The following is a 20,095-nucleotide window of genomic DNA, read 5'->3' on the forward strand; positions in this document are numbered from 1 at the left end:
AACCAACACCCCTCTAGAAAGTGAGGATAAACTAGTGGGAAAGCCCAAACACCCCACCTATAAAACAATGCTAAGATCAATAAAACAATTCTCAAATCACCCCTATTAGCAAAGCAACATTCAGGTAAATGGGAGAGTCAAAAGGAGTCACAAGATACTGGTGGCACCAGTTGATTGGATGAAATAATTAGGCTATGCATATTACTGTAAGAGTCAGATGATTTTTTTTATTTTGCTGTACCTTGACTTTAAATCCTATTTTTTCAATGTATTACTTTTTTGCAGTGTCATCATAGTAGAGCAGAGGATGTGTTTGTTACTTTTTATTTGACAAAATGTGCACATGTTCTCCTAACAAAGCAACGATCAATTTGTTTGTCAAACTATCTGTCTACAAACCGTCCGTGATCTTCCAGAGACAGCGTGTTATTACACTGATCACATGCTTTATTTAATTTAAAGAACATTTGTATTGACCGCATAAAAAGGAAGAATCTGGTAGTGTATAAAATGAACAAGTCCCGCTGACAAAGTGTATCGATTCAGATAATACAGTGGGACAAAGTGCTGCAGGTAGCAGAGGGATGGGAAGCTCTGATTTGTTGGTTAAAAAAAAAGAAGAAGAATAAAAAAAATAATGCATTTGTAAGACACTGAAAAATCATGCAGATTTGCAGTTCTTATTCAACATTTTGCTTCACTGGTGATCTCAAAAAAGGATATGAAGCACTTGGAGCATTTCACTTGGGCTGTCCATTGGCACAATGGTGCAATTTTAAGTCATATCTAAAAAGTGTAAGTTCCTCAACAGTTCTATTAAATTGTTTTCAGTATATGATCTCTTTTTACTCAATAATTCAAATAAGTGAAAAGTTTATCAACTTATCTACCCTTAACTTTGTACCCTTTTAACAATTTTAATAGCACAGTGGCTGGGTGTAAGACTGCTGCTCTCCTGTTAATCTCAATAACATCACCTTTAATAACACAGAAGTCTTACTGTCCCCTCTCTCCCATCCATATAGTGGAGCAGTGTGGTGTAGCGGGTCCACAGCTCAAGTCAAAAATGCCACTTTTTAAATAAATAGTCGGCGCACTCGTGGCTTAGAGAGGGGGCACGGTAGTGTGGCCGGAGCAGGTTCCCGGGTGAATTCGTGATGCAGGCGGTTCTCGCTTAAGTGCACAGGTGAGGAGTCGTCCGCATCCGTAATTGATGCCGGGAGCTGCTAATTGCCACACCTGATCCACTTCCCTGTGATAAATAATAGAAGTGCGAGGTGGCTGGAAGAGAGAGAAAGAAAAGAGGGATGGAGGTTAAGAAGGAGAGTAGGCAGGACGCAAGAAGGAGAAAGCCGATGCGTGAACGAGCGAAGGTGCTCATTGTAGAGAACAAATGCAGCTGAGCAGTGAGCCTGGGTGTTTGGCTGGCACCCCGGGAGCAGTCGGTAGTGGTCACTCCTGCTGAGTATTAGTGAGGAGCGGAAGTGACCGGAAGGAGGATGGCTGGCTGCATAAGGCCGAGAAGACAGCGAGAGTCGGGACTTGGGAAATAAACCCCCCAGATTGAGCACCCTGGTTGCTGGGGAGCCCATGTCATGGTCTGGTGAAGCCCACCAGAGTCAGGGATCGGCGAGGTGAACAACAACAACAACATTTCTTTATATAGCACATTTTCATACAAACAGTAGCTCAAAGTGCTTTACATATTAAAGAATAGAAAAATGAAAGACACAATTATAAAACAAAATAAATCAACATTAACATCGAATAAGAGTAAGGTTCAATGGCCAGGGGACAGAAGAACAGACCAGAAGAAGGCAGCAGAGAGAAGGTCAGCTGCAGATACGGTGACTGGTGCATAGCCTGGACGGGAGAAGCAGGTGAATTCACCAGTAGAAAGAAGGCATCTGGCATTGTTTTTAAAAGGACAGCCTCAGCCATTATTTTAACCTAATTTTTAAAGGATTTATTTATTGTGTTAACCTCCACAGTTCACCTGTTTTATTGGATTATTTATTTAAAGATTTTGAGACACTGCACTATTTATTTGGACACTGCTTTTGATTTTGTTGTTTTTAATAAAAGCATTTTGCACTTTTGCACAATCCCCTTGCTTCATTGTTGTGCCTCACTGAATAGCTCATCTGTGTAGGGTTCAAGGGCTCCCAGAAGGAAGATGGAAGCATGGAGTACAACCCGCATCGTCACAAGCAGTAACTCTTGGCATCTGCTGGATCACCTGCCTTCTAATATCCTGGAAGTGTCTGCAGTATCTCCTCTACATGATCCAATCTCCTGCACTTTCACTGTTTTTCCCTAGCAGACCCTCACTCCACACACTGGCAAAAAGGTGTTGTCATAATAATGGTTTAGAGTTATTTTTTAGGGATTTGGATTTTTTTTTCATTGTTGTCTTTTGTTTATGTGATTGTTGTTATTATTTTGTAATTTCAATAATGATGTCACATGAAACCACCTTTGCACCACTTTGTATCACAAGCATTTTTATTTTGTGTTGCTTCAATTGTTGTTACAACCATGGGATATGCAGCGGCACTACATGTATCATTATCATGCCACCATTATTTAAAAGTTCAGCATTCAGTACTATCATCCCTCAGAACCTGATAGGAAAGCTGAGTCTGCTGGGCTTCAGTTCTTCTCTTCTTAATTGGATTTTGAATTTCCTGATAGAAAAATCACAGAGTCTGCATGGACAATAACATCTCTAGCACTGGTGTCCCCCTGTGCTACATGCTGTGCCCACATCACCTTGCTAACCCATGACTGTGCAGCGACAGATAGATTCAGTAACATTATCAAGTTTGTCAGTGACACAACGGTAGTGGGTCTCATAAGCAATGACTATGAGACAAGAGTACAGAATGGAAGTGGAGCAGCTGGTAGACTGGTGCAAGAGTAAAAACCTGCCTCTTAGTGTTAATAATACTAAAGAGGTGATCGTGGACTTCAGGAAGACACACTCTGCCCACACTACACTTTACATGACGTGTTTTGTTATGGACAGAGTGGAAAGCACAAAATTCCTTGGTGTGCAACAGGTGGAGGACCTACTGTGATCTATGAGTATGCCTCCTCCTTGACCATGAAAGCACATCAGCGACTCTGTGCCAGCTGAAGAGGGCAAGCTTTCCACATCATTTCTTCACCACATTGTACAGGGGCACCATTGAGCATATCCTGACCAGCCGCACCACTGTCTGGTATGAACACTGTAATGTGTCTGATCCCAAGTCCACACAATGTATAGTGCACTCTGTGGAGATCATCATCAGGACTTTTCAAGGACATATTCATAAAACATTGCATCTGTATGTCCTTCAGCATTGTGGGGGATAAACTCCCAGCCTTCCCAAAATCTCTTTTCCCTGCTTCCATCTAGCAGTAGGTATTGGAGTCTATGGACCAACACTACCAGACTGAACAACAGCTTCATCCCACGAGCAGTCAGGCCATTCCTGCGTGTGCACCCTTATCTTAAGCTCCTACTTAATTACGGAGCTGTTCTGCATTCCTTGTTCATCTTCTGTCATCACTGATCTCTGTTTTTTTATATGATGTCAATTTGTGCAGATGTTGTTCCTTGTTCTGCGTTCCCTTATGTAAAATTACTCACCCCTCTCAATTATTATATGGCCATATTTATTGTTTAGATAATCTAACTCTACACCACTGTATAATGTACCCAGGTCAGAGTATAGATGGTATGATAATAAATCCCAGTTGACTTAACTTATTTTTCGTGGCTATTTTCAAAAAGGAAAATAAACCTGTTAGGACCCTCTTGAGTGGGATCATCTCTATTAGTTGTATTTCGCTTTTCGCAAAGCCTTTGCACCTCACATTTCTCTTCCTGTTAAAAACGTGGTCATCAGTTTGTTTTGTCCTGCCATGCTTGACCCTTTGTCTGTTTGTTTATTTTTTATCTTTGCTTTTTTCGTTCCCTCTTGCTTCTCCTTTCCTCAGCAGCTACTCCCATGGACATTTACTACATATTTCAGGTAAGAAGGCGGATGTTTCAACGTTAGGTAATCATACACACTAATTGTGGCGCTAGAGAGAGGTGACATGTTGCATGTTTGATAGTTCAGTCAAGGAAGAATTTCACTGCACTACATATCTACGACAATCGTTCCTCCACCTCTCTTTGCTTCTCTTCTGATGTCAGGTGAGTTTTCAGGCTCCCAGGGTGGTATCCTCTCTCATCTGGGCCTTTTTTTGTAGGATCTACTCCATACTGTGCCACTTTACCTCTGGTGACCTCACAAATACTACAGTATTTGGTAATCGTGAACACATACATATATACTTCTGTAATTCTCAATCATTTGATTAAATGTGTGATCAACATTTTTGTTGGAAATTTCATGAAAAGAACATTTTTTAAAGCTGCTTTGTTTTAAACAACAGCCCAAGATTTACATTAGTTACGAGCTATAAAAAGTATCTAAAATAATTGGTAGTTTTATAATGCTCATTATAATCCTATAAAATATAATATTCAGGAAAGGAGTACTGTAATTCACCAGTTTGTGCACAATAAATAAATGGTAGCTTACCACGGTCTTGACGAGAATGAGTTGGATATGCAGCGATGATATACAGATCCACCATACCGGAAAGGAAATTTACAAACTTTTCCATCTTCAGTGAAAACTGAGGGCAAATTTAAAGCACAAAAAATCAGAAGAATGATCATATTTGGACGTTTTTTTCTCTCACAATTTCTCCTGCTGCTACTAAAACCAGAGTGTGTCTCCACAGCGGCATTTTTGTGTGCCCTCTGCAGCAACATGGGATCCTCAAGCTCTTTCAATCCCAATTGAGCCTTACAATAAGGACCGAGCCTATCCCAGCAAGCAGTGGGGCACCCAGTCCCACAAAGGCCAGGTTTGAGTCCCTGATTAACTCGACATTTAAGTCTTTATGATGTGGGAGGAAAACCCACCCAGACTTGGGAAGAAGGTGAAAGCGCCATACCAGCAGCAACCAGACAGGGGATTCAAACTCTGGACGCTGGATCAATGAGAGCTCACCACTGCACTCCATCTTTTAACAAAAATATATTTGCAGTAGTAAAATATGCAGTACAAACTTGGTGAAATAGTTTAAATAAAATGCAGAATTTGAACTCTATCTGCGACTTCTTGATGACTTTTCGAACAATAAATAACAATGTCCAAAAGTTCATAATTTACACCCCACAAGAGTTTAATTACTAAAGACCTTATTCACATTTATGAATGTTGTGAGCAAAAGTGTGGTGCGTCCCAGGCTGAGCCCAGAAACATAAGTTCAGTTTTCATTGCTCCACTAAAGGTTTCCTTCTCTACAGTATAAACTACAACAGTTCCAATCATTTTCCCAGCACTGTTAGGGCCATAAAATGGTTAAATCAAAAAGGCTGCTTACCTGTCTGATATTTTGTTTGTTCACCAAGTTTAGATCTGGATGATGCAATCACATGTCCTGGTTTAGCTATTATCTAAAACAGGTGGATAGATAATGGATTAGGCTGGAAAGACGGATGTCAAATACTAAAATGACATTAACATACTGTTCTCAAACCAGATTAGACCAGTTCAGGGTTGTGAGCACATCCCACCATATCAGGGCCAGCTAAGAACCCAACCCTGGATGGACTTCCGCTTACACACACTCATGTCACAGCCAGTTAACATAACACGTTATTTATGGGATGTGGGAAGAAAACTGGTGCAGTGGATGACAAAGAAAATGCAACTCTAAAAAAAAAAAAAAATTGGGATTAAAACAGTGTGTTTAGTAAGAAAAAATCACCAGGATGCTTTTCATTTACTATTTCCAAAAAGACTGTGATGGACTGGCGCCCAGTCCAGGGTTTGTTCCTGCCTTGCACACTGTAGTAGCGGGCCTAGGCTCCAGCCCCCAACCCCATGGTCCTGGTCTGGATTAAGTGGCTTAGAAAATGACATGACTTCCAAAAAGAAATCTGAAATATAATGGACCCAACGCTACTATTTTCAAGTATGGCAACTTGATGCAATAATGTTGTAACATTGGTGTTAAAAACATTCATTTTCATGATGTTCTGCCTTTAAAGCAGCAAGTAGTCCCACCCTTTGAACATTCCTCATAGCCCATCCTTAAATCAAACCTTCTTACTCTTCTCTGGCCCTTCTCTAGTGCTCCTCCATCTCTTTGTAATCACACACAGAAGGCCCCCAGAGTGCATCATGCAGCTTAACCCCCCCCTCCCATCTTGACTTGTACTCAGCACAATGTGCTACGTCACCCAACATCCCATTCATCTTCCTAACACCGCTGCCTGGTTACAGCGACTCCTGCGTTCACACGCTTGTTTCTTTTAGGCTCACTTTACATCTCCAAGCCTTTACTAAGTTCTTAGTGCCAGTCTAATATGTTTGACTCCCTTGTGAAACTTGTTACCTTTATTTGCACTAAACATTAGTTTTCACAGATTTGCCAAACCATTAGTTTAGTCCATCAGTACAGATTTTGATGACTCTAAGGCATCTACTTATCCGTCTACTTTACTGTTTTCTTTTATTTAATATTGTTAATACAAACTGATAAGACAAGTGACCCTGAGCCATGTACAAGCTGATTTCTACCTTTAGTGTTAACATCCATCCATTATCCAACTCACTATATCCTAACTACAGGGTCACAGGGGTCTGCTGTTGCCACTCCCAGCCAACACAGGGCGCAAGGCAGGAAACAAACCCCAGGCAGGGCGCCAGCCCACCGCAGGGTGCGTGCACACACAGGGACAATTTAGAAACGCCAATGCACCTAACTGCATATCTTTGGAATGTGGGAGGAAACCCACGCAGACATGTGGAGAACATGCAAACTCCACACAGGGAGGACCCAGAAAGCGAACCCAGGTCTCCTTACTGTGAGGCAGCAGCGCTACCCACTGCGCCACCGTGCCGCCATAGTGTTCACATTTGGTTTTATATTGTGGCATTCCGGCTTGGGTAGACAATGATCCCTTACCTAGGAGGCCCTAACAATAGAAGGAACATATGGATGTGTGGGCATCCTTGCGGGGATGGTCACTGCTTCCTTTTCCAATAGAGATTCCAACATAATGGACAAACATGGGGTGACTGTCTACATGGGTTCCATGGCAGCATGGCTCCCTTTTGGACAGCTGCAGAGCTGATTGGGAACTGTAGTTCTGGAGGGCAGCCCTGTTGGGGTCCATGGTGCTAGGGATGCTGTTGGGTGGAGGCTGCTCTGCCATTTGGAGGATCCATCTAAATCAGAGGATCTTCCTGGTTATGGCACCTAATGTGTCAGAAGCTCTCCCATGTCTGCCTTAAAAGGAAGCCCTCCATCTCACCCAGGAGAGTCAAAACTGGAAGTGGAGAAGGATTAAGCCTACCTGAGGTGCAGATGGGAAGGAAAAAGAAGGAATGGAGACAAATAAGTGTACTTTCTGCTGTGTGGAAGAGGTATTGTGCCCAATATTAGACTCATTATTAAGCCATGGCTTGCGTATGGCACAGCTATGTCTGAAGTTTTTAGGTATAAAACCTAAAACTGTTTTTTAGGGTTTTAATCAAGAGAATGTCAATTCTATTATTATTTTCACATTTTGATTTGCAATTGAAAAGTTCATTTTCATTACTTTTCTTTATTTATGCAAGAAGTGTTTCCACAATTGTCACATTGGTGAAATAACGGAACCTACAATATAAATATGGCAGAAATTGCACATTATGTTATCCCAAGGGGATCTAAAAAACCTTTTTGGTCTTTATTTAGCTTTCTTACCAAGCAGACCCTAAAAATTGGATTTTGTGTTTTGCTTCAGGCCTGCACCTAGGAAATTCCGGGCCCCAGGCAGCTGACAGAGTTCGGGTCCCTTTCGTGTTTCAAATATGTGTGTATATTTAAAAAAAAAAAACACGAAAAGGGCGGGCCCCTATCTAGCTCGGGCCCCTGACAAGTGTCATGGTTGTCCCCCCCCAGGTGCGGGCCTGTTTGGTTCTTCTCAATGTGACTTTTGTTTTAGCTGTTCATGTTTTGGCTTCTCTAGTATTGTGACCTTTGCTTGTCTTTTGACTATCATTTCATGTGTCTAAATCTTCTCCTGGTTGCTTCAGGCTCACAAAAATTCTTTGCAATCTGTATGGGCCCATATCCCAATGTTCTGTATTTATTGAAATTCTGCAGGGATCTGCTGCCTGAATTCTGACTTTCTGCTTCCTCTAATCTGACTGTTAGTATCTCAGCTACTCTCTTATGAAAAATCTTTAGAATGTCAAGTCAGCAGTAAACTTTGCTGCTACTGAAATGTCAGGGTAGGCCCTGTCTAAACTGGCAAGACACACTTTTGTAACGTGTCTCTCTGTGTCTCTATCCTCTTTTATAATCACATTCATTTATTTACTTGTCATAAGCACATTAACTGTCCTATAACTAACACAGCTGGCAAAACTCACGCCATCCCCAGCTTATCATTACATTTCTTTAAGAGGCAATCTTAGAACACTAATGTTTAACATTAAATGCATGTTGTGTGTGCTTATTTTCTATACAATGTCAGATTCTCATAGTTATTAGGATATGGTATAGTGTTTGACCCCCCTGTAAGTTAATCATCTTAGATAAATCTGAAGAGCAGAGTGTTAAATATGCCAGGTAGGAAAATAGTCGCATGGACTATTAGATTACTGTGTATCTTCCTACCTGGCACTGGGTCTTTATTTCTTTGTGTTTTCTATCTTTCTGTATGTTTTCTTTTACAGGAGATATCAGCTCCCATCTCATTTTGTTTTATCTTTTTTGGCAGTTAGTATATTTGCCAGGAAAAACAGAGTGAAAATATTACTAATGGTGACACTTCTTCCTTTTCTTATGAAAGGCACAATGAGTTGTAACGCCAGTATTTCAGAATTTTCCGACAGTGGGGATAGTGTGTAGCCTATGAGGTATTTGGAATTTATTTCAGTGGATATGCAAAATTTGATGCCAGACTTGTCAAGTTTGTTTGGCATGTACTGAGAGAAAGGGCATCAGGATTACAGCAAGTGTCATCAATGGATATCTTCTGCCCCTGTTTATAACCACTGTAAAAACAAATCTGTCAGTTCTCAGGTGCTCCAGCTTCATCCACCTTTTATCAAACAACAGAACTTTCAAAAATGTTTTGTAGTGGTTCTAATAAAATTGTCCAAACTGTTTAAAGCTCTCCAAATTCATATGCCATCATTTCATACACAGTGAGATCCCACATTTCATCTGCCCTTATGGCTTCAGCCACGGTACAAACTTGGATGTGTGACAGTATCTTCATGTTGCACAAGTACAGAAAAGCAACAGTTTATTGATGGATATACTGTATATATTGTCAGGCCTGCCATGTTTGTGAGTGGACTCAATTCCAGCATTATGCTCTTTCCTTGCGATTTGTGTTGTTGAAAAAATCTTTCCTCTATCTTCAAAGAAGGCAGTCATGAAGCCCAGACGAGAATGCAGAAAATTTCTTTATTTGCACAGATAACTCAGTCCATGGAGTAAGCAATCAATTAAACAGTTCATCTGCTTTTATACTTTTCTATTACCTATACATCATCTAATACATCACATCATCTGACTCTTAATAGGCAATATTTTATCACCTCCTCCAATCAACTAACGTCTCCCATTATTCTGAATGTCGCCTCATTGATAAGGGTGTTCCTTGGATACCCCCTTTTCATCTTATCATCGCTTCATAGGAGGGGTGTTTGGACTTTCCCATCAGTTTGCCCTTGATATAGATAGATAGATAGATAGATAGATAGATAGATAGATAGATAGATAGATAGATAGATAGATAGATAGATAGATAGATAGATAGATGTGAAAGGCACTATATGACAGGTGCTGCAGAAAGGCAAGCAGGCAGTGAGAGTACATTCACATGTGAAAGGCACTAGATAAATGGATAAATAGGGAAGACAAATATAATAGACAGACAGAGAAGGCACTAGACAGATACATAACAGTATTAGCTATATAGTAGTTTCGTTTTATATATAATGTATATGTATTTTACAACTCGGAGAATTGTCAAAAAGAAATACATTAAATCATATATCAATATGCAGGCAAGCGGGCAGTGAGAGTGGAGATAAAGACACTAGATAGCTTGTATACAACAGGCAAAAACAGCAACCACTTGATAACAGTATTACTATGATTTACTGTACTATGATGAATGAAAGCATGAATTAATCAACAGAAATAACCGCAATCTCCATTTTAAACTGAACGATTTACTTAAGAAAAAAAAGACAAAAAAAACGCCCCAGCATGCAGAAAGCAGACACTTGCAGGCAGGCAGGCAGTGTGGCCATAGTTAAAAAGAAAAAAAAAATAACACTTTCTCCCCAGTAGGGAATCAAACTCGGGTCTCTAAGGCCCAGCAAGACCTGCTGCGCTCTGAAATGCAAATCTTATCGCTATGCCACGGAAGCTTTTGTATCATTCTTGAACCTTTTGTGAAAGTGTTTATTTGATCTTTGGAAATCAGGCTTCACACGTTCTATAGTTTATGTCTAAATTTTGTAACATTTATTACTACAATATGAAAAAGTTTCTGTTTTAACAATGTGTTTAAACAGATTACTGTAGAAACAGAACACACATGAAATGCATGTGTTCCAAATAACGATCGATTATTTCCACTCTAAAACTCCACTTCACTCCCAGATAATCAATCAAGACATGAGCTGGGAAAACTTAGTGAATGTTCTGCGACAGTCGGGGATGGAACAGCCGGTTGCTTGCTGCTCGTCTTAATCAGCACATTTAGAAGACAAAAGACGGTGGTGGAGAGGTGATAATGGTTTTAAGGTGGGCCGGATCTACGAGTTTTTTCGTAGACTCTGGTAATTCTAGTGTTAAGCCATGTTTAGTTAAACCTTCAGCTACCTTCAGTCCTTTTCTTTATGTTTAATAATGCATTCTGCTATGGCTTCATATATATATTGTATATATATTGTGGAGCTTGGCCTGGACATAGACAGGCGGACACCAATAGTTCACCCAATACACGTTTATTATACATAATTCTATTTACAATTAGTGCACACACAAACCCAGTACTTCCCCAAAGTTCTGGCCTTCCTTCACACTGCCTTCCTCAGGTTTGCCTCCACTCCTCTCCTCCACGACTCCGTCTTTTCTCTGCTCCCAACTACAGCCCTCAAATGGAGGGAGGCGGGCCCTTTTATATCCACCCGGATGAGCTCCAGGTGCCTCCCATTAAGCGACTGCCGGCACTCCCTGGTGAGACGGAAGTGCCGGCTGTGAACCCGGAAGCACTCCGGGTGTCCCTGGTCATCTTCCCCTTAGCATTTCTGGGTGTGGCGGAAGTGCTGAGGACCTGGGCTCATCAGGTATTGGGGCGCCCCCTGGCGGTGACCACAGGCCCCTATAGGGTTGAGCTTCTAAGCTTGGTTCCCATGGTCCCCAAAGCCACCAGGGCGGTCGCCCCCTCATGCCTCGTGGTCTGGAGGAGGCGTAAGCCCTCCTCTGGTTTTTTCGGGTATATATATTTACTTGTAATAAACTGTTAAAATTATTATATATTAACAAAAAATTCCATATTTGCTCCAACCAATCTGTGCCATGTCATACCTACTCCTTCTCCATGTGCAGGCTGATGCTGCCTGTGCACTGTTTTTCCAAGTAAGGGACCGTGTGTGGGGGACTGTTGCGACTTGGTCAAACCTGCATATAAGAAATTCATTTTATTCTGCACACCTAACATTACAGATAACACTTCATTACATTTTAAGAGTTTTCAATGTTTTGCATGTTTTTTAGAGTTTTGCATGTGCTGACCAAATTCTAAATACTCAGCAAAGTTCAGTGTTACACACTTTTTGTCACATGGGGTGCACAAATATGATCAGAAAAAAGGAGTGAATTATTTTTTGTAGTGCATGCCGAGTTAATTGGATTGAGGATAGTAGAAAGAAAAAAAATATGAACGAGCACATCAGACATTTAATCAAGTCCATTATATGATAAGGCAGTTCTGTTTTTAGGAACTGATGCCAATACAAAGTTGTAACTCATAGAATTTTAAAACTAACATTATGGATTTTTAAACATTTTTTAAAACACCAAATCCTGCTTTTAGTGCTGTCTCCTGTATTCGGGAGTCCTGGTGCCATTTGCAACACTGCGTAAATGGAGTGCCGACAGTTCTTTTTCAGATTTGTCTAAGATCTGCTTCATCACACGTAATGAAACAATGTGAGCAACTAAAAGTGTGCATATTTTCTCACTGATTATTTTATTGTTATCTGCTGAAGACAGACAGTAATCCACATCTGGAAAACAATATTCAGTTGGGGATTTGTTGTGGTAAAAAGATATGCATATACAGTCAAGTGTGAGCTGAAGGAGAGAGGCAGAGATTTACACCTGGGTACCAAAGTTCAATGCGTGTAGGTTGTGGTGGAGCAACTCTCATCAATCTCTTCTTCTGATTGGCATTTTAGAGTTATAACAACATGGGCATTTGCAGTTCAGCTATTTAAGAAAGTACAAGGGAGGACAGAAGTGTAACACACATACTGAGAAAATAATTAAAAATGAAAACATGACACGTATTAGCATAAGGGGTGTTTTTACAAAATCGGGAAAAAATGCATATGCCAAGGCTACACATTGAGTATTTCACTACACTTTCACTCTTTTCCCTTGTTAACATGCTGAGTTAGACCAGGCCACACACAAGAGATATAATTCCTCTGTCCCAAGGCTGGATTAAGACCCCCACAGGCCCCTGGGTGACTTGGCTCCTTAACTTTTAAAAATGCAGTGCACAAACACCAAATCGTTTCATGCAGCGTGTTATTTCTTACCTATGGTTTCTGTGCTAGACTCAATCACTTCCAAGGGGTCTCCCTTGGTCATTTTGGCACACAGATACTGAATTGTTTCGTCAAGTGCAGAGGGGGCTCGATCCCTTGATCCTTTTGACACCCAAATAGAACATCATTTCATCGTGTAGGGTAGAGGCCTCGTTCATTTCAACTTGCTGATACTCAATTGTTTTATTTATCAGTGGGGTATTGAAGAATGTAATAAGCACCCAGAATGCCCTGATAACAGGTCCGGCTTATTCTGGCCAGTTGATGAGTGGATCTACTCTAAACTCTTCCCTCTGTGAGGTTTAGGAACCCAGTAACTCGGTGTAAGAGCCTCAGTTCTTTTGGCCTCTACCCGCAGCTTGCGACCACATGCACTAGTAAGATCACTTCTGGAGTTTATGTGCAATTCTGTTCACCATTCTATAAGAAAGACATAGCAGGACTTGAAGCTGTGCAAAGGAGATCAGCCAAGTGCATCCCAGGACTTAATGGCCTGTCCTACTATGACAGAATCTGGGAAATAAACCTGTTTAGTCTCAAGTGGAGGAGACTGCGTGGGGACCTGATCCAATACCTCAAAGGCTCTGATAAAGCAGATATAACAACATGCTTTCGGCTTAAGGGTGAATCATATACTCAAAGATATCAGTGGGAATTAAGGGGAAGTGTGTTTAAAACTGTAACCAGGTAGCACTTCTTTATGCAAAGATTTGTGGGACTCTGAAGCAAACTACAAAGACATGTAGTTGAAGCAAAAACCGTCACAACCCATAAGAAAAATCTGGATGAGATATTGTGACATCTTAGCTATTAGCTAAACAAACAGGCTTGATGGACTGAATGATCTCCTCTCGTTTGTCACATTTCTTATGTTCTTATGACTGGTAGATCAAAAATTCCACCAAGGACTTAATTCCTGCTTTATCACCCCAGTCTTGGAAAAACAGCCACATAACTGCAGGCTCTCCACCATTTCATTTGAACAATTTCACAACCATCTCTATCCTCACTTGTGAAAAAGATATAAGAACTCCTTTAACTGGAGCAGCTGACAACTCTTTATCTGCTGAGAACACGCCATTCGTTTTCAGCAGAGCACCGCAACATGAGCTATGGAGGTGGTAATTCACATTCTGATTGCATTGCACTCAGCTATCAAGCATTTAGTGCGTATACAGAGATCACAGTAGGAAAACAGTAGAGATGTAAGCCTTAGGTTCCCTAATGAGATGCTCCCCAACCCTGGACTGTGTCCATATTCTGTTTGTGAAACACAGGAGAAGGACAGGAGACAAGATACATCATTAGTTATGTCTAATAATCACACTAAACAGATGGCTTAATGATATTATTTGTCATGAACTGGAAGTTCCAAAGCATGTAAGTCACAAAAAACACTTCCAATAATGCCCAGTAGAAAAGTAAAACCATCAAAACCCAGCAAGTAACGGGGCAACAAGAATAAATCTCTGTGGAGCACAAAGGCAAAGAATAAAGCAGTCCATAGAAAACACAGTCTCAATACAAAATCCAGAGAACTGTCAAAAAAACATAGCAGAAAGTCAAAAAATCCAGAATTGAAAAGGTACAAAGCCCAGAGAGACACAGCGACAGCAACAATTTATTTCTTTTACAGCCCAAAATCACACAAGCCACAAAGGCTTTTAACAGACCTTGTTTTTTGACAGGCCTCCAAGCCTTGACTCACTAAGAAGACAAGAAAAAATTCCCCAAAAAATACCCTTGCAGGGGACAAAAAATGGAAAAGCAGATTTGAGAGAGACCCTTTTCTAGGTAGGTTAGGCGTGCAATGGGTATCTAAAAATGGGGTAAACCTAATACACAAAACAGAACACAAGTAGTCCTCTTCCCAGAGATAGATGGCCAATCTATCACTGCCACCTCAAGAATATGATACAATAGTACCAGTACAAACCAAAATGGAAGAACAGACTATATTCATTCACTAAATACAGTAGTATCACATATGAGGATACAGATTTGTTCAGTGTCCTGGAGACCTCAGCCAACAAGCTGGCTCCTCTGTACTGGCCATTCCACAGCTGAGTCAGTGCTGGTCTGGCCAATCTAATGAGGACCCGGCTACCCAATGATTCCAGTGCTCCTTTATCAGAGATGACTTTTCCCATACGCAGGCAAAAAACTTGGCAGTACAGCAGTGGCACCAAGTTCCACATGTGAGTACCAAGAACTGAAACAGAACAGGTGAGAGTTACTAACAAATTATGAAAAAGAACGTACCCACTCCAGAGCGTGTTCACAATGAACCGCCAGTAACCATGGAAGACCGTGTGGTTTTATAGGGTAGAGGGCAGTTCTTGGTAGTGATCGTCAGGTAGCCCCGCCTCTTGGGGGACAAGTCACAAACCACATGGAACATAACCAAGGCATAGTATACAATGCAGATAACAGTCAAAAGAAACATTAATATACATAAATGATTGAAAAATTTACAAAAAGCACATAAAACAAGGAACCCTGGCTGAAATATCAGTATGCAAGCATTGCTTTTACTCCAAAAAGTACAGGAACTAAATGATACCCGGCAGTGGCTCAGGAACTCCACACACTTATACCTTCTACAAGACACCATGAGATACAACAAGATCATAAGCTTTTTAAAAGTCAACAAAGTACAAAGTACATATAGAAAGGAATGACAAAAAAAGAACATAGCAGTGAAAGCTAGAGAATGTCCCAAGGAGCGACTAGGCTGAATGAGCTATGAGAAGATTGAAGGAGTTGAACATTTTCAGTTTAACTACCTGGAGATTAAGAGGGGACATGATTAAAGTGTTTAAAATTATGACGGGAATTAGTTCAGTGGATCCCAGGCGTTTCAGTTAAATAAATCCCTCAACAAGGACACAGAGACACAGCTGAAAACTTGTTAAGGCCCAATTTTATACAAATTTTATGCAGTCTTTCTCTAACTCTTTCAGGGCTGATGTCAGCTTTTGTCAAATGGAGGAGTTGACGGTGGTAATCAACTGTAAACTGTGACAAAACCAAGCGTTACATTGGACTCTTATTGGTAGATGAAAAGCTAGATTTGACTGCAATTCCCTGCGCTCACGTGAATAGCAAGGTGCACACAATGGCAATAATGGCACTGACATCTGGTAAGAGATCAAAGCGAATGTAAAAAGCAAAACACTTCGTGGACGACGTCTTGTCTATTATCTCTGAAATGGACTATAACTTGTCGGACTCAGATTTTGATACAAGCGATCAAAAACGAATGTGAGGTTCCAGCTTCAGCTGATCGGTCCCCATGATCGCCTGGGTGGACTGCCACTTAACAATGACAAGAGGTAGAAACCAGATTGTAATGCACTGTGACCGTGACTGCTATTGCTGCTGTCCCAGCTATATGAAGACAGCCTGGCAGCAAGCCTGCCACTCATTCTTGGCAAACTGGCAGCCACAGCGTGCAATAACAGATGTTTTATGTTGGTTTGTGTGTGAAACCATCCTTTTTTGGAAAAAATATTCAGCCCTCAAAGAGCTAAGCAAAGAGCTACGGACACATGGAATACATTCCTAAGTAGTGTGGTGGAGAGTAGGACTTTAGGGGCCTTCAGATCTCGACTTGATGTTATTTTGGACAGTCTAGGTAAATATAATCGATGGGTGCTGGACAGAATGGTGTGTTCTCACCACATAGTTTCTAATGGGGCACAGCTAGTTGGGATTCCACATTGCTGATCTCTGACATTAAATAATCAAAACAGAGTCTTCAGCCCATTACCTAGGCATTCATTTACCCAGAGTGACCAAGGTGTGTGCCACCTCAAGAAACACATAGTCATGTCTTCACAGATCTGCAGTTGGGACCATCACTCCAGTATGCCAGTCACTCTGTATAACACTGAAAGGATGTGTTAGCAAATTTTCATATAAACAATATCAGAATTTCTTACTGAGCTTTTTAGGCACTGCAGTAACCTTAGGAATTGAGATGGACCTAGAAGTCACTTTTGTTACATCATAGCTAGGGTTCCTCCCTTGGCTGGGGTTCAAATTGATGGTTTATGTCCCTTTTGTTCATTCTTGATTATTGTATTTATGTGCATTATTCTTTACTTTGTCTATGTTAATAAGCTGCCTTTGTTATGTTCCATATGTTTTGTGGGTGGTCTCCCAAGAGGAGGGGCCACCTGCCAATCACAACCTCCCATTAGAATCCAGAATGGTCTTCCACATGACCCTGGCAGTTCTTTTCGAATGACCTTAAGAGCGTTTGGTGAGTTACTGTGACATTTCTGTGATTATGATGTTTTGGTTCTTTTGCTCTGTTCTTAGACTGCATCTTGGATTCGGTAATGCGGTTTTTGTTTGCTTGTGTTGCTGGCAACTTCTTTATGCCTTTTGTGCTCGTCAGAGCTTCTCAGTGCAACAAAGCATTTTGTGAGAATAAACCTTTCATGTTATAAAGATCCTGCACTTGCCCATATATCTAAGCCAGGGTTTGACGGGAAATCCCCAGTGGACATTTTTGGAAGTGGTTTTGGGACTTACATGCTTTGGGACTTCTAGTTTGTAAAATCTTTCTACATCCAGAAGAGAAGCAGAAACAAATAAGAAGAGTAATAGCATGTCAGGCTGTAGCGCACAATGTCAAGGGGGGCTAGACCTGTGTTACAGCAATATAGGACAAGCCCTTGAACCCCTTTGCCTTCCTTCCTCTTGAGTCCCGGGGTAGCACTGGATGGTTCTTTTCAGAATGCCATGCTCCCTGCCATAAGAGAGTACCCTGTCTGGTGCCCTTCATGGACACTAAGCCCACTCAGCGAGCATTCCATCCCCTAGTGATGCCCAGTTTCTCATACTGGTGTACATTGCCATTTCTCACTTGTAAGGCCATTTTCTTGTCTTGTAACATCGGCAATCTCAATCCTAACCAGGTCCCCCAGCTATACTCCCTACACCTTTCTATATTTTCCACACATATCAAATTTTAAAGACATAAACATCAGACCAGAATCCCCTAAAAAGAAAGAAATCCCAGAAGGCCTAAAGGTAGTTCATAAAGCTTGAACCCAGCATTTTAAAAGAGCAGCCACACTGTGTGGGATGGCTGTTAGTGTTAAATTAGAGAATGTTAGGATCTGTTTGCAGAGAAGTCTGTTTATTTTTGTGGATTGTACATAAAGCATTGTGTAACACATCAGATGGCACACATCATCCTTACCTAAGAAAACATTTACTTTCTTATTTACCCTTTTTTTCATTCAATAGCTAGCAGGTACAATAATTTGTGTCACAGTGGTTCCTTGAACGTTATAGAAACTTTGCCAGTATTTTTAAAATAGTGCTTTATCATTTCAGGAGAGTTAGACGGTTTGAAAAGTGCAAATTCAAACAGAATACAACTAAACAAACCCATCACGGCTTGTCAAAGGCAGCCCGCGTACGACAAAGTTAAACTGAATGTGTATTCAGAAAAGGCTTTGCTGCATAATACCGTTAGAAAATGCACCATAATTTTGTCTTTTAAAAAAACTCTTTCATTTATTCAGATTCAGCTAAAAAGATCATGTTTTAGGAATCAAAAGCTTCCAATCTCAAGTAGTCAATCAAATGAATGTAACCAAAGTGCAATCAGACTTACCCTTCCTCTCACGACGACAAGAAAGCCAGAATGCAGAAGAAACAGCAAATAAACAAGAAAATTCATCCTATTTTGTTATTTGTTCAAGAAATCCCAATGAGTCCTTTACACGAACGGTAGAAAATGAACTTAAATTGGCTTCCGGACAGCTTTTAAATAAAAGATGAAAAAGCAAAACAGTTTGGCACGGAAAAGTTAAAACTTAAAACAGTACCAAAGGGCAACTGAGGCTTTACCGGAGCTGCCAAAAACTGAAACATTTACTGACCAAAGTTGTCTACTGGGTTGAGCACTACTTTGTACCTCTTGACTAATATTTAACCAGGGCAGTCAAAGGTATGGAGGTTTGTCTCAAAAAGCTGCACATGGATGAGCGCACTTTGGGATTTCAAAAAGTGGTGTGTCTGCTTGTATTTAGAGTTTAGGCTGACTTGCATTACTGCAAAGAAATGGCAGAATCTCTGTGAAAAAGTGCCATGAGCCTTTTTTCCTTTATTGCAACTAATTGTCATGTTTTCATACTAAGAATGTAAAATATAAACAATGCATCCCTGAAGGTTATAAATGCTTTATTGATCCCACTATAGAGCACTAGTAAGTCTGAAGGAATACAAACCTCTATTAATTTAAAACAAAAATGAAAATAAGGGCATCAACGACCAAAACAGTACGCAAGCCGAGTGGTTTAACGCGTGATCAAATGTCACAAGTGGTTGATGTGTTTCAGCTAACATTGGACGTGTCCAGTCTGTGAGTTCTGCCAGATCTTTTGCCCATTTTCTTAAAGTGCAGGACAGGAAGCTCTTAGATGGCAGCAGGTGTTATGCTGTTACCCGGGACCGTTTACTGAATGGGGTGTGGTACACCCTGAGCACACAAGTAGTTATTTTGACACATAAAAATTTGTTCCAGTAGTATGTTTCATATAGTGTGATTGGAGCACAATAAACTGGCTGTCTTCAAAATGGCACATAGACCAGGGCTGGCTAAAGTCACTGGCTCTATTCTGATTGTCACGACTCAGCTGGAATGAGAACAAAATAAAACCAAACTGTAATGTTGACGACAGAAGAGCCAGACAGCTAGCTTTAGAATCCACACAAGCCTGCTTCATTCACCTGACCCTACGTGGTTGGACAGGAGTACCTGCCTAAGTACACTAGCTCCTAAATGGAAGAGAAAAAAACTGAAAAAGAGATGATGGGGTTATGCTGAAATGCTTGCAATCATTGGCGCACATCTCATAGTGGCCCACAAGAGTCTAGCAAAAATGAACTTATACACTCTTTTTAATGCTTGCCATTAATTGTTTGGCAGCTCATGCATGTTAGCACCATTGCCTGCTGACGAGGTCTCTTTGAAGCCAATAAAGATCTTTAGTAAGTTTTTTAGTCTAGAACAGTGGTTCTTATACTTTTTTTCCCTCGTGACCCAATTTTGTCTATTGCATGTCTTCATGATCCATAATTGCTTCAAAGCAGAGGCCAAACATCATACCGTTCCCCCTTGTAGAATCGCTGTGGACCATCAACTGGGTATTGGGTCCCCTTGG

At 40.9% G+C, this 20,095-nt stretch overlaps 1 protein-coding gene across 1 annotated transcript in view; it reads right to left on the reverse strand.

The window, feature by feature from the left end:
• LOC120527799 (hepatocyte growth factor activator-like) overlaps positions 1-18,790 on the reverse strand; it is an 83,688-nt gene extending 64,898 nt beyond the window's left edge. The window contains exons 1-3 of the mRNA XM_039751630.1: positions 18,544-18,790; positions 5,434-5,506; positions 4,581-4,677 (exon numbers count right to left, since the gene is read on the reverse strand). Of these exons, the coding sequence (XP_039607564.1) occupies positions 4,581-4,677; positions 5,434-5,506; positions 18,544-18,609 (236 nt within the window). The 5' untranslated portion in view covers positions 18,610-18,790. The remainder of the gene's footprint in view (positions 1-4,580; positions 4,678-5,433; positions 5,507-18,543) is intronic.
• Positions 18,791-20,095: the final 1,305 nt, after the last annotated feature.

The sequence above is a fragment of the Polypterus senegalus genome, chromosome 4 (assembly GCF_016835505.1).
Source record: "Polypterus senegalus isolate Bchr_013 chromosome 4, ASM1683550v1, whole genome shotgun sequence".
In the NCBI taxonomy this organism is placed as follows: Eukaryota; Metazoa; Chordata; class Cladistia; order Polypteriformes; family Polypteridae; genus Polypterus; species Polypterus senegalus.